The 15,517-nt window shown below is 36.2% G+C and overlaps 1 protein-coding gene across 7 annotated transcripts in view; it reads right to left on the bottom strand.

Annotated features, from left to right (window-relative positions):
* Nucleotides 1-1,522: 1,522 nt before the first annotated feature.
* QKI (QKI, KH domain containing RNA binding) overlaps nt 1,523-15,517 on the bottom strand; it is a 152,269-nt gene continuing 138,274 nt past the window's right edge. For 6 of the 7 annotated variants that reach the window (XR_001331753.2, XM_088053367.1, XM_014255960.2 and 3 more), the window contains one exon: nt 5,474-11,891. Coding sequence is in view for 3 of the 7 variants with exons in the window: in XM_005526931.2 (XP_005526988.1) it covers nt 11,875-11,891 (17 nt within the window). In the remaining 4 variants the exon portion in view is untranslated. Of the gene's footprint in view, nt 2,828-5,473; nt 11,892-15,517 lie in introns of those variants that run through there. The other variant, XM_014255957.2, reaches the window with a different exon arrangement.

Here is a 15,517-nt window from a genome sequence, read left to right as displayed (position 1 = left end):
GGAATTTATAGCCAAAATGAGTCTAATACCACAGGGCTTGATTGCCCTGATTGAGTGCTTTCCAAATTACTCACATGAGTAACCTCACTGACTCTGTCTGAAGGATTCTTCCACATGCACAGTCTGGCTCACAGTGATTAGTGACAGCAAACTGCAAGGGGAAAGGCATGACAAGGAAAAATTGCTCTAAGGCAACATTATTTACTGCTTCCCTCCCTCCTAAAAGGAATCAGGTGTTTTGACTATTTCATTCATTGGCTTCACCTTTGTTTTAAACCAGGTGCTTGCCAGAGTGGAAATTGTTTATTTCAAGGTTCCTTCACACAGGGAAGTCTGAAGACAAATCCAGAGCAGGTCCTACTTCCTAAATATAATTTAATATGATCCTACTTCATAAATATAATTTATTATTATAAATTGTGTACCTCATTGTGAGGTACATGACAACTAGTAAAATGCAGCTGTTTACTTCACCAAGATAAAGCTTTGGAAGAGTCTTGACTGAGGAGGTAAATTCCCACTTTTCCACCTTCCACTATACTGCTATTGGCCAAAAGTGTTTGGTTGCCAACTGTCTTGTGGTTGAGTGTGACAAGGTATAAAATGGTTATTGTTGGATTTTGCTGAGGTTAGTGATGTGGCTGATGAGGTGATTTTATTTTAGATCTACCTGATAACCCTGGTTCTTACTTGAGAAACCCAAAGTTATCTCTCACAAGTGGCATTTATCTCTCTCCTTCCCCAGCAAATTGAAAGCTCACTGAAAAACTTGCATCCCAAATGTAACCATTCACAGCTACAGGCCTGAAGTTGTAAAAACTGTTGTTCTTCCTTCAAGGTTAATTATTCTAAGGCATGTCAGTTCCAAAAGCTGTATGTTATGCTGAGAGTTATGAACACTGAAAACCTCACATAATTGCAGAGCAAATCTCACTTCTGCCAACCAGGTTTTCAATATAATCCCCTTTTTTTCTTGGTCCTCCCAGGTCTCAAGTGCTCTCAGTGCTCCTCACTTCTTATGTTTCACTGGAGAAGAGACAGAGCAGTGCTGCTTCCTGCATCTCTGTCCCTTTGCTTCTCCTTGGACTTGCCAACCATGAAAAACAGGAATGCAGCTCCGTCTATCCCCAGTGAGCCTGCAGGACTCAGACTGCTATGAACACAATGAGAGAATTGCAAGGACCATCTAGTCTAACCTTTTTTGGTAAGAGCAAGGTCTAGACATAGGGTAGTATACTGTCCAGCTGAACCTTAAAGGTGTCCTAAACTGGAGAGAGAATACACCATTACTCTGGAGAGATTATTCCAATGGCTGCTGATCTCCTTGTAAAAAAATTTCCTCTTGTGCCCAACCAGAATCTTCCCAGGAGTAACCTGTACCCATCATTTCTTGGGATGGCTATCCCTTGAGACAGCTCTATTGGTAGATCACTCAGTGATCTGGTTTGAGACTAGGACTCAGCTGGCCTACGAGATTCTGGAAACTGTATCATGGGCTTGACTAAGTAAGAAGCCAAAGGTATTTTGTTTTGCTTTCATGCTTTATTCTTAAGCACATTCAAGATCGTGAGACACTTGGATATTGTGATGATACTGGAGTGCACTCAGCATTATACAGCTTGAGCACTCTATGATCTCAGATGTGGCCATCCACCACTTAAACTCTACTGGGGTTCTCCTGTTGACCTCATTTCACTGACAGGAAACTGAGGGACAAAGATTCAGAACAAGAGCGCCAAAGCTACTTGAGTAAAAGAGTAGCTTTCTTCATGGATAGCTGGGGAATGCAAAAGGCAAAGTTACAGCCATATGTGCTATGCATGTCAAAATGGGGAGAAACGTGCCTGAGAGAGATGGAGCCAAGCTGCCCAGCTGGTTCCTGTGGGTGCGGTGGAAAGATGGGGATTTATCAAACAGTGCTTTCCCTTCTGCACTCAGGCAGGTATATTGCTTTTGGGTACAAGGAGTTATCTTTTTGGATGATGTTGTTGCTAGAAACTGACAGAAGAAGATAAGGCAATGGTGTTTTCTTTTCTGGAAGACCATGAAAAAGATTATTTTGATGAAAACCTTGCTGACCACACTCCGTATCTTGACGTATCACTTAAGGTGATGGTGGTATTTTGTGGATTTGGCTGCAGGGGTCTTGCCCAAAACTGCACAAATCATCAATGAAAGAAGCATCTGAAGCCCAGATGTTCCAAACATTAGATTTGTGCCCTCTGTATCAAAATAGTTCTCTTCCATCTGCTTGGAGTCACATGAATGTAAAACAGGCTTTCTACATAATGTCACACCTGAACATCCTGATCTAGACCTGAAGTCTTGCTTGTTGTCTTTCTGTACCAAGAAAAACCTGTGCCACCTCACCATCCTAATGAAGGGAGAATTTGTCTATGAAATGCAAGACAGCACAGAAGGGGGCAGGGCAGAACCTTAGAATAAAAGAACAAGAAATTCAAATTAGGCTGAAGAAGGGAAAAATTTCCAACAGAGGCATTAACAAGCTTGCTTAAGATAACAGGAGATATGGTAAACCAGTTCTTCAAGGACCGAGATAATTTCAATTTTCTTCACTTAAAATTCCAGCCTGCAGTCTCTGATGAACTTCTTGTCAACATGATACAGGCTTGACACTGCTGCTCTTGTTTAGGGTTGTCCCCCTTCTTGGCTCCTATAAAGTCCAGAGTAATTTTCAGTCATCTGTCCAAGACAGGGTTCAAAAGCTCTGATATTACTGTTATTCTTTATCTTCTTTCAGTCCACATTGGTATACATGTCCTATTTTCTCTCAGAAACAAAGCTGAAGATCTGCTTCATTCACTGCCTTTCAGGGAAAGAATCAAAACGATCTCATCACTAAGGTTATATGGGAAAGTCACACAAGGGCATGCAAGTAATGGCCTTGTGGCCCCCTCAGCAGTACTGGATCCACTCTTCATGAAAGATCATGAAAATGATCCAGATTAACTAGAGTAGTATGCATGTGAAGGCCTCCAGATTGCACCCATGTTAAAAACAACACATGGAATTTGCCACAGCAATTAACATGCAGTAACATTTCTGAACTGGTAGTGATGTTTGAACTTTCAGTGGTTAGCAGATAGGCTAACAAATAAACTGTGCACACAAATAAACTCCATCACAAATTTACAATGTTTTACCCAATATCTGAGGTCAACACCTTAAAAAGGCTGTGCTCTATGAAAAAGCACATACACAGGAGTGATCTGCAGTTACCTTGTCATTTCACCTTCTCTGGAAATTGTAACTGGAAAGGTGTAGACAACTAATAAGATAAATATTACACTAACATTTCACTGTGGGTTTCTAATACACACAATACAGACACCAGAACAGTGATCCCAGTATCTTTATTGTATATTAACACATTTCTGGTAACAGTCTTGCTCACTCTAACCTGCCTTTTTACTGAAATAACTTCAATGTTAAAAAAAAAAAAACAAATCCCTTTAAAACACTGCTTTGGGAGGCAGAGACTGTCATGGTAGTAAAAAGACTTGGATATAAAAGATGGGGCTTCATTTTCACAAGAGTATGAAAGCAAGCCAGAATCAACACTGAACACTTGTTTGCTCAATGACTGACCTATGGCAAGGTCACTCTCAGTGAACTGAAAATCTATAGAGTTCATTCTAAAAAAGTCCCACAAACAAAAAGAATTACTCTGCATAGCATCTTGTCCATATAAGGTGCTTACAAACACATGAACTTTAGAGAAAACACCTTCATTTTCTGATAAGTTGCTGAAATGATGCAGTTTTGAGGTGTGACACTATTTGATGTTTCTTTTCCTTGAACCTCAACTCTCAGTTTATCCAGTTTGTTCTTCAAAGTAGTAATCTTATTTATTGCTGAAGATGAAAACACTTTGAAAATACTGTGACAGAAATTAAAAAGGACAAATACATGCTATGCTACTTCGTGAAAAAAAAAACAACAAAAAACGCCAAACTTTTTAGGGAGTTACTGATTATTTGTGATTGCTAATTTTTCGAGTTCAACTCAACAGGAACTGCCTGTCAGTTGTCTACTTTTAACTGTTTGAGAACTTCACAGGGTCACCAAGAAAACAGTAGGATAAAGTCCCTTTTTATTTTTGCTGGTAGACCTGAATGCCAGCATGAAAGTAATTTCTGACACTGCACTTTGTACTCTTTGCTATGAATGTCTCTCATTATTTTGACACTGATAATGGTCAAGTTTGTGTTGCCTCAAGGGAACTACAGTAACTGCAGTAACACAACGAAGAGCCATCTAGAGATGCCAGGCCATCCCCTGTTAACATACCAAAACACACAGACAGTGTTGGTAGAATGGTGGTAAAAGTCCACTGATAAAATATTTGTAATCTTTAAACTCCACATCTAGCTTTAACTTGTAGACCTATAAACACAATTCCTAACATGAACGTGACCACAAACAGGTATTACTGACTTGGTTCAAGGGGTAAGGAACAAATACAGTTCTGCTCTCTGGGGATCCGGATGGATGAAGGAGGGGGATTGCACAGTGCAGCCAGAGACAGCACAGAAGCAAGGCTGTGCCCACACTCCAGGCCAGGACTGCAGGGTACAGGCAGCTGGCACTCAACAGCAAATATGACAAGGGCTGCTTTACCTGCTCATGTGGCACATGCCAAACAGCATTCCTACGTTCTGTAAACTTCTAAAACTACAGCTAGCTCACATACAACTGTATGCCACTACTTTGGTGAGACTCATCAGGAAAGGTGTCTTCAAAGACTGACTATGCCAAACTTTTCATCCTTGCCGGGTGTGCAGAAGTGTACGTGAACACTGGTGTTTAGCCTCCTCTCCCCTACTCTACCAGACTTCTAAAGATGTCACACTTAACCTTCTCTACTTCACTTACTTCTGAAGCAAACAGTTTTTTATTTAAGCAATGTGAAGTAGAAGGAATTTTTAGCAAAGAACACCTTGGCAAAGAAATTGTCCTTTTAACTAAAACTAGGCATCATGACATAAATATTAAGGAAAATGTAGAACACCATTATCTAGTGCTTCTCTAAAAGTGTGTTTCTTGCTAGGTTCACACTAGGTGGGGTGGCAGATATCTTCATTTTCTACAGTAACCAGAAACTATAACCAGAAACCCCCAACCAGTGTGTTAAAGTTACAGTAAAGGAGTACCTCTCTTATTTGCTTTGAACAATTGTAACAGTTATGCCTACAAAAGTACATTATCACCAAAATCATGTGGTTATCTCTGTGGAATTTATAGTTTGCGCATCCACAAACCCATATGCAAAAAATGTACTATATGTTTACGATATATAATGCATACTTCCTTCATTTACAAACAACAGTATATGCAGTAAGAAAACCTTAAGCAAAATACACCCTGATAATCGGACGACCATGAAAGTTTAAGTCTCTCCAACAATTAACATCTTTCATAACCTTGCTAGAAGCATTAATGAAAATTTAAGTGTGAAAAATGTACATTCTTTATTCTGCTGCTTAGATACAGAATAAAATTTAACTTTTCAGAAAATGAAACTATAGCTACAGCTTTGAGAGCTGTCAGTTTTCTTTTGAGGATAAAGTACATGCACTTTTTCCAGTTACTTTATTGCACATAATGTACAGTCATAAATGGTGTTTATTTACATGTGTTTTGGCAACGTCCATGTTTGCTTTTCCCCTCAGAATACATTATTTTGCACAAACAAAACCTTAAATGTTTCACACAAACTGCCATAATACAAGTCAAAGCATATATGTATATATGTCGCTTTATTGTTGCTGTATTTTCAATTAATTCTAAGTTTCAGATCTCAGTTAAACTTTGCCTTGGGAGGCAGACTCCTCCCAGTTAGTCTGTTGTCAAAGACGGACACCTGAACTGCAGGCACCAAGAAATTAGGACTGCAGCCTGCTGTGCCTAAGCCCCAGCCCCTATGCACCACCTGCAATTAGTGCGCAGGCACAGAGAAGGAAGAGCACTGTACTTTCGTTAACCAGTTTGATTCAACATTGATTACCACGTGTTAATGTTATGGGTCATGTGTTATTGGGACAGTATTCCATTAACAGTGTTTAAGAAAACTGTATCAAACGTATTAAAATAAAACAGAAATTCCAGGAACAATTATGTACTTCCAGCCCTAGGAATGTGTTACTCCGTTCTGTTCAATGTGCTATTTCTGATAACTGGTATTTTTATCCAGACACAACTGTTTCATATACTCATGTTATGAGTATAAGCTCCAAGTTAATTTCTTAAAACACACTTCAATGTTTCCCTACATTTTCAGGGCAGAAAACCTTTTAGTGGTCCCCCTCATGGAGTATAATCTGGCAATAAACCTTTCGCTACATGCAGATTTTTGACACACTTTTAAGAGGTATGTTCAAATGAAAGATCAGTATTGTCAGTACACTGAACATATGCACATTAAAAATATCTGAAGGATGTTCCTGAAGGCACTTTATAATGTGCACAAAAATACTCTTGGAGAAACCAAATTTATTGTACTTTGGTACAACACTTAAGATGTGAATAGCATTGCTCAGCATTTGCTGTGAAAGGCTAGATTATATTTTTGCTTATATTCTGATCTACCAAAAAAAAAATTTATCATAAGATAAATCCCACTTTACTGGATCAAAGAGCAATTATCTAATTGTCTTGAATGCATGATCTTTCAAATGTTAAGACAATTTAACCTCAGAATAAGAAAGAAAAAGAAACTAACTTCAGTGATTTAGGTATACTGAAGTCATCCTCAAATTCGGTTCTAAGAACAGTTCATATCCTTTCCTCTAAGTGGGCAAAGCATAAAATAGTTAAATTTTCAGACAGGCACACAGATAAATTGAGAAATGCCTTTGGTGGACAACAATAATGAATATATTATTTTGATTTTAGAGTTTTCCTATTTTTTTCTGTCCTTCAGTTTTAAAGTACTACAAAATTTACAGCAACTTCAACTACTGCATATACTGAAGAATGAGATGAAAATGCACTGTGGACAAAGTATAACAGTAGTTTAATATCTATTGATAAAAATACAAAATAATAAAAATATTACAGAAAAGCAGTAGTTCTGGTAACAGAAGTGTTCTTTAATGTAAAACATTAAAGTTTTGTTCCATATGAATAGTTTCACCTATACTGTACAGAGTACTTCACCAAACTACATGTGCGCCTCTGATAATATTCTTTAAGAATATAAATTATTTGCTCTATAAAGACACTTGTTCCATTACCCAGTCAAAAGGTCCTGATATTATTTGTTGTAAATATCTAATATTCTTATCATCTGCCTGTGGCTGAGTTTTAGGATAGCAACACGATCTGTTAAATAAAAAAGAAAATTCTGCACAAGTGAAACTATTCAAAATAAACTGGCATTTCAGCTCTACCTAAAATTTTTGTAAAACAAAGAACTACATGCCATTAGAAAACTAGCAAACATCATCAAAGCTAGACTATTTTTCTCCATAAAATAAAGATGCATAATATTTTAATTACTAGCAATACTGTGAGAACTCTATTTATATTGCATGTATTTCAAGATAAATAGTTTGAAAGTCATAAATTAAAGGAGGAATTTGAACAGATTCCGATTCCTCATCTGGATTTTTACTATCTACAGGAAAAAAAAAGGACTTTCAGGAAGAAAACGGTTGACACCTGAAAAGTTATCTACACTGTGGATCTCCCTCGACGTTAGCGGTAATTACTGCCGACTCAAGGTTACAAATCTAGAACTACCTGGGAAACGTAAAGCAGCCTCAGACAGTGTAGTTCTAAGAAAGGGGAAACGTATCTGTAAAAATATTTGCATAGACGTACACTCAAAACAGCATTTTCACCATCTCAATTCCCTGCATTCATGTTGCTCCAGTCATCTACAGGGATAAAGATGACAAAAAGGCAGCTCTGGAATTTGAAATGGATGTTGCTTGGTAATTTAGTGAAAAGTGTATTTTTGTACTTTCTGCAGTCATTAGGAAAAGATCCAGTTTGACCTTTGGCTTACAGAAGTTGTACTCCCCTGAGCTAGGCAATACTGACAGACTACAGCAGAAGTACCAAAAAAAAAAAGTTACTTGAAATAGCGTGGCATAAATAAGGCACTTTAGCCAAAGGAAACACCCAGGTTTTGTGTTTCAATGTACAGCAATTCTATCCAGAAATATTCTGTGCTTAGAAATGTCACATGATGCAACAGTGAATCAGGTGCCAAAACCAACAAATCACAAATTACCGTGCCATTAACTGCAACGTCTGAATGGTTCAACAAAGAATCAAACTGGTTTCTGTACACCATCACAATTTACCAATACACTGGCATCTTTTGCTCTTTTGCTGTGAGCCAACAGTAATTATTTTAGAGAAAGAAAAAGAAAGTGTGGAATTAGTAATGCAGATGCTGAAAGGCAAGTGGCAAGACTCTACAAGAAGAATGCCTCAAAAAATGCTACTTTGTTCCCATTTCTACTGGCACCCATTTGCTAAGGTAAAAGGCCAGAATGACCAAAGCCAACTTAACAGTAGTGTGCAGAATGTCAGCTGACAAACAACATAAAAACAAGTCACGTTGTGTTATCTGTGGTCACGTTCTTCAGGGTTAGTCCAGTAACTCAAGACTTTACATTCTTCTGTCTTTATTTGTTTATTTTAATTAAACATGTAATGGTTAATAAACAGACATAGTCCAGAGTTAGTAGGTTGGTATTATAACATTTATTAAAATAATGCTATGGGTTAATAGAAACAGCAAAGAACCAAAGAATTAAAATGCAAGCTATGTAAAAACCCAACTAAAACCCAAATATGTCTAATGTATTCATCCAGTAGCTAACTAAAAGCCCAAGAAAGACAACACTCCCAATATAATAAAGTACTGCAAAACAATTGGCAATTTTTCAGTTATCAAAATTGTGGGTTTTGCATTTTGTATCCTTTTTTCTCAATCAGGAAAAAAATTCTTTTGAATGTTATATAACATACATATAAAACAAGATAGAAAAATACATTATAAACTTGTAACAATGGCTGTAAATACATTATCTTACATGTTTCTCATAGGCAATAGGTTGGTTATGGTACATACATAGCATGAAACTACTAAGATAATAAAGAATAGACAAATACATGTCATCTGTACGGTTACATACAAGCGACACTCCCACCTACCCACTCTAAAAAAATTACATAATACTGTCAGAAAGAAGTCTTAAAACTACTTATTTTAATAAAGAAAAAGTCATTAAAGAATGATAATACTGAGAACCAAGGCATTCAGAGATTTCAGAAGTCATGCTTTTTTTTTAAGTTGATCCAAAATTTTGTCAACTAAGTTTTCAGAAGTTTGTTCAGAGCAAACATTACTTTCACATGTCACACATCTATTCCATACACTTCCCCTCCCCCCCCAGTAAAAGACCTTTGATAAATGTCTAAAATGTCCAGGTTTTATCATAGTTGAGATGAAACTGGATCAAATACTGGTATTGTTTTAGCAAATCTCTCTTCAAATGTTCGAGTGTCGCAAGTTTATTCAACCAACCAACCAAAATAAAATCAAAATGGCACAGCATATACTGTAAATAAAATCAACACAACTGTATGTGTAACAGGAAGACAAAGCCGGTGGCACAATAAACAAAATTCTAGCTGAATACGAAAGGATGAATGTCTATTGCATAGTAAATAAACTGATAATTATTTCCAGGTGAGACAAGATGTTAGATGAGGTCACCATGCAGGTGCTTAAAAATGTAAGCCCTCTTAGCTTACTATTGACCTTTCATTTGGAAGCTGTGAAGATTTGCAGGAGGAGAATAAGTTGACAAGAGGGGAATAAAATTATCACCTGATATTTGCCAAGTTTAGTACTGAGCCCCACAAAGTAATACTTAATGTTTTCAGAATTAAATACTGTGCGTTCAACAGCTTCAGCTCTTGCAATTGCCCAGCTATCCGAACCTCATGTGGAAACAAGGGTTAAAAATAAGGTATAGCTGGACTTCAAATGGCTGAAGTCCCTCTCCTGCTTATCTTTTGAAGAAAAGCCAATGGGCCAGATCTAACAATAGTCAAAGACGAGCTGAAAAGTAAGTAACTTCCATGCTTTTTGCCACTGCAGGAGCTGTTCCTGGAAACTGGGGACGTGCTCAGTCACTGACTGAAAACTTGCTACGCACTTTCAGTTTCATTATCCGCAGAGCATCCATTTTCTGGGTGATGCCGAAGCCTACTACAGCTGATGTAATATTTATTTCAAGCGAGATCAAGAAAACTCCTCTCCATCCCTGAACAAAAATGACATACCTTCCAGCTCTACAAACATTTGTCAGCTAATAATCTCCTTTAGCATGAGACAGTCTGTATCACAGAACCCTTTGGTTTACGTTGCACAAGTACGGCATTTGCTATGATTTAAAAAGTAGAGTGGTTGAAATAATAATGGGCTGGTTTGATGAAAACTTAGCAAATACTTCACTTAATGAGATTTTGGCAAAGTCACATCACACTAGTATGGCAAAAATCAGGTAATTAATATGGTCAACTCATCATTTGTCTTCCCTCACAGCTTCTTTCACATACTGGGCGACTGAGTGGCATGCAGTAACTTGTCTGAGGGAGAAGCTGATTATACGAGACATTTGACTAAATGACCATGAAGAAAATAAGGCACTTCCTTTTCTTTAGACTTATTCCAATACTTAGAAAATAAAAAAGAAAGACTAAAAGGCTCTTTTGGTCTTTTGTTTCTTGACAACCACCAGAAAAAATCATTTAATGAAATAAAGGGTTTCTTTGTTCTTTTTTTCTTTTTTTATAACACTTGAAAGTATAAAATGCTACATTTCCAAAAATATATTTTTTTTTTCTGCACCAGCACCCTTGTATAGTAAAAGTATCTACTTTTTTGTTCATTTTGTTTCAATGCACTACACTTTATCTACATTTTCATTACATGTATACAGCAAATAGGCAAGCATGGCTTTTACATCCTTAATGAAATTTTTCTATACAGGGAGGTTTAAAAAAAATATTTGAACAGTTTGCCCAGTAATGTGACACATAATGCATGTACCTTGTTCTCATGTAATCTTCCAAGGAGATTAAAATATGATTAAAACAATTTAAACTTGTATTTCACTTTTTAATAGTGTTTCTATTTTGTTCTCTGCATTAATGTAGTTCTGAAAAGTCATCGTAATCTGCATTTCACGGCACACTTCCTTTAAAATGTCCAATTTGGCAGGCAATAGAAAAAAGACTGCAACATCTGCCCTTTGAGGGCACTGGTAGTGACTAAACAGCGTATCAAATTTTGAATACTTTTTGGAATCCCTTCCCCAGTGACATCCCTGACCAAAGGTTCATGCATGATGCATCATCACACAGTACATTCAGAGAGAGCTTTGACTTTTTTTTTTTTCTTTTTTTTTTCTTTTTTTTTTTTCTGAGAAGAAAAATATTCCTAGAAGTCTCTCACAGTAACTGCCTCTGTCATCGGGTAGTTAAGGGACATCTGTCTCCATCTCGTGCGAGGCCTCCTTACCGTTCGCTTGGGGCAGGACACTAGAGGATGATCAGTGCGGAGGGATGAGTTGGACCTTATTGCTTTACTACTATTCAGTGCAGGTTCTAGAACCACTTTCACCCAAACAGGAGAACAACAAAAAGCGGAGTTGGAGGACAACAATTTCTTTGTCTGTTTTGTTAGATGGTAAGACGAACGGACAAGTGCCCCAGCTCGCTGCACTGAAGACAGGCAAGCAAAGGCGTTTACCAGTTAACTGATCAGCAGGCAGGCATGGTCAGGTCATCATTGGGTGAAGAGTTCAGAGGTCAGAAGGTCATAGGTTAGTTGCCGGTGGCGGCTGGGTGGTTAGAAACAAAAAAAAAAAAAACAAAAAAACAAAACAAAAAAAAAAAAACAAAACAAAAAAATAAAAAAAAAAAAAAGAAAGAAAAGATAGAGAAGAGATTAGTTCCAGCTAGTGACGGCTTAATGACAACATGAAAACTAATCACAACTAATAAAAAAAACAAGCATGTTTATTTCTGACATACTGATCGACACCATCTACAGAATGCAATAAAATCATGACAGCCCTCCATCATGATTTGGACACGTGAAGGAGAAGCCCACTCCCACAAAACCGGTTAACAGGAGAAATAGAGATAAAATATGACTAACGACTAATGGTTAGTAGCAGTCGATGAAGGAAATTGGAAAACAAAAAACGATGAACAGTTTTCTGAACTGGGTAGAAGATATCTGGAACAACAGTCAGTGCACAGCATCAGTATCTGACTGCTATTAAGCATTAGTACCTCCCCAGGTGCAAGCATTAAAGCAACTATTAATGATGGATGTGATTATTAATAACTGGTTGTTAAAAGAATGGAGTCATCTAAGGAATTCTGGACCCAGAGAAACAATTTGGTTCAACAAACTATGGGCCAAACAAAGGGTTTTTGTTCAATAAATTTTTTATTGCCTTTCATTTATTCTATTTACAAACAACATGGAATTTCTTGGCCTCATGATACAAAGCAGTACTAAACTGTAGTCTAGCAACGTAGGCATCATCGTGGAAACCAGGAAAACGCTCAGCCTGCTACTATAGCCAGCATTTTCCCATTCGAAATACTATTTTACACATGTAGGACACTTATAAAATGCACTTGCATGTAAACACTGTAAAAGTCCTGCCATTTTAAAGTCTATACTTAAAAAGCTCTAAGTACATGAAAAAATAGAGAAAATATCTAATTGATACTAATAAGGCATTTTAAAACTACAAACAGCTCTCTTTATTCATTTTCAAAGCTAATACTCTGCAAATACAATAAAATCTGACATTTCATATACATTCCTGCTTTATATTTTTATATTTTAAAAGAAGCCACCTGTAAATACTATTTTCTTTTGCAATAAAAGGAAAAAAGAAAAAACAATTAAACAAAACAAACCAAACAAACAAAAAAAAAGAAATAAAACCCAAAACCACAAACAAATTACAGTAAAACATAAAAAAGTTCTCAAGTGGAAAGTTATCATTCCCAAAGTTCTTGAGCTATTCCTTCTTTAATCATTCTCTCGCATTCTCCTTCACCAAACTTGGTCCACTTAACAGTAGTATGATTTTTTTATTTTTTTTTTAAGACTCATTCAACAGCTTAATTAGAGCTATTATATTCTGAGGTTGATAAAAGTTTCTGTACTGTTGCCATTTTGACTAAGGCAGAGGAGATGAAAATGAGAAAGGTATTCAGTGCAAAGTCAGATTTGTGCCATTACATAAAATGAAGTCCAGTAGGTGTAATATTCACAGATACCATCGATTTAACAATCTTTCTTGTGGGTTCATTTACTTTCACATAATAAAAGTGGCCTATATTTTAGGATACAGTTCATAACACTACAAGAAATTACTACTGTAACATAAATGAGACCAAACGCTCCCTGAATTTTTTTTTTCAGAATAATGTTAAGTGGGATTTGTTTAAATTACAACAGCTGCTTCAAAAAGAAGAAAAAAAAAAAATAAATATTTTATGTGGCACAATCTTACCACTTTACAGGTATACTAGAAACAGACTTTTAAAGCATTTTGATACGCATTACAATTTTGATTAAAAGGTATTAAAATTTATATATATAAATTATGTGAAAATTGGCTTGGATAAAACATTTGAGAAAATTCTCAGCATTAATATTTCTTGTGGAGTTTAAAATCAAAGCAAGCTACCTTTAAAAGATACCAGTACACCTGTGATACATCCTCTGCCAAGTCTCTGGCCTTCTACAGTACACACAGGTTTGTCAACTGTGCAACACCATTTACAGTTCATTACAATTAAATCAGTCAGTCTCTCTCTGTTATATAAATCAAATTTGATTTTGTATTATTTATAAACTGGGGGTTTATTCTGAGTTAAAATGAGCTATATTTTCCAACCCTTCACCAATTCTACATGCTTAGTTGTAAAACATTTACACATTTGGGGATTCTTGCTTTAAATGCAGTGCTTATCTCAGGGAAAAAACCCAAACCGCGACAAAAAAACAAAACTATGCAAAGAATAAAAACTACTTAGAAAGCGAATGCAGTAGTACTACAAAGTCATCTGTGAGTCAATTTAGAGTCTAAAAAAACCAAAAAAACTAAACAAAACAAACAAACAAAAAAAAAAAAACAAGAAAGCCCCACCAACCTAATTTAGACCCAATGAATGCAAAGACAGATTTAGTGACCCTTAACTATGTAAAAAAAAAAATTTCTGCTTTGAAAAAAGAAGTATCCGTTTGCTGACACTGCTTTTTGTGACCATAGCTATGGAAGTTTCCTGGTGACAGAATAACCAAATAGGTGAATATGGCAAATACTGATGGTGTTTTAACTCTACAATATAATTTCAGTACATTAAAAGAAATTTTATTGCTGAATAAAGTTGTTTCCAAAACCTTTTGTGTGAAACTTTTAGATATGTGCAGTGATAACCTACAATTTAAAATTCGAAATACAATGAAGTTCAGTTGTCAAACTAACTTTGTGTAAGTTTCTTAATACAAACGGGGATTATTTGAATAAGACTTTAATGTTCTCCTGAAATATCAGCATGGTTTTCCTGAGAGAGGTATGCCTAACTTATTCCACAGGAATAAGTGTATTTATTTATTTATCTACTTAAGAAATGGGTTTCCAATACTGCTAGAGATGAATGCTGTTTTATCAGAAAATGGCTGTATTTTAAAAGAAGGTGAAATTATGCCAATAATTAATTTAATTTACTTTTAAGTGACCCAGTTTAAACATCTAGGCCCTTCAAAAAATATTTAAAATCTGTGTTGAGCAAGCTTTACAATGATAAGCCACAAAATGGTATTTTCTCCATGAAAACACCCCCATCCCCACATTATCAGTGTGTTTACTAGTTGTCTCAGGTAAATATCTAATTACACAAAAAGGTAGCCACATCTGTCACCTGAAACTATCACTGCAGATCATGAAGGACCATTAGCAAAAAACTGATTTTTGCAACATCAGGTCAAATTTTCAAGGACAACCAAATCCTTATCACCAATTTCTCTTGACTTAAGTTTAAAAAAAAAAAATTAAAACCAATTTCCTTTTTGCTCTCTTTTTTTTTTCTTTGTAGACATGGGCTATGACCTTCAACTGATTATATCCTGTTGCCCCACTGAAGAGTTCTCACGAAATGAGAACAAGCTAATAGGGCTTGCAAATAGTGTGCAGTGATATAAAACAATCTTACAGAAAACTCAAGTAGTGTCCTGTATCAGCTTTACACTTTCTGTAAAGCCTAAGATCATATCAAAGATCAAAATGTTACATAAATATACCAAATATCCAGGAGGGCCCATTTTACTGTATGGGACAGAATCTGTATTCTCTCTTGTAGTTAATTTATGGAAGGTTGTGAGAAGTGTAGTCAATGTTAGGAGATGTCAGATCTGCCACTGGAATTTGGCTTT

This window comes from Pseudopodoces humilis, chromosome 3 (genome assembly GCF_049639895.1).
Source record: "Pseudopodoces humilis isolate 2021_Gansu_Grassland_sample_001 chromosome 3, ASM4963989v1, whole genome shotgun sequence".
NCBI lineage: Eukaryota > Metazoa > Chordata > Aves > Passeriformes > Paridae > Pseudopodoces > Pseudopodoces humilis.
The sequence above is the reverse complement of the archived record's forward strand: the minus strand, read 5'-3'. Positions and strand labels throughout refer to the sequence as shown.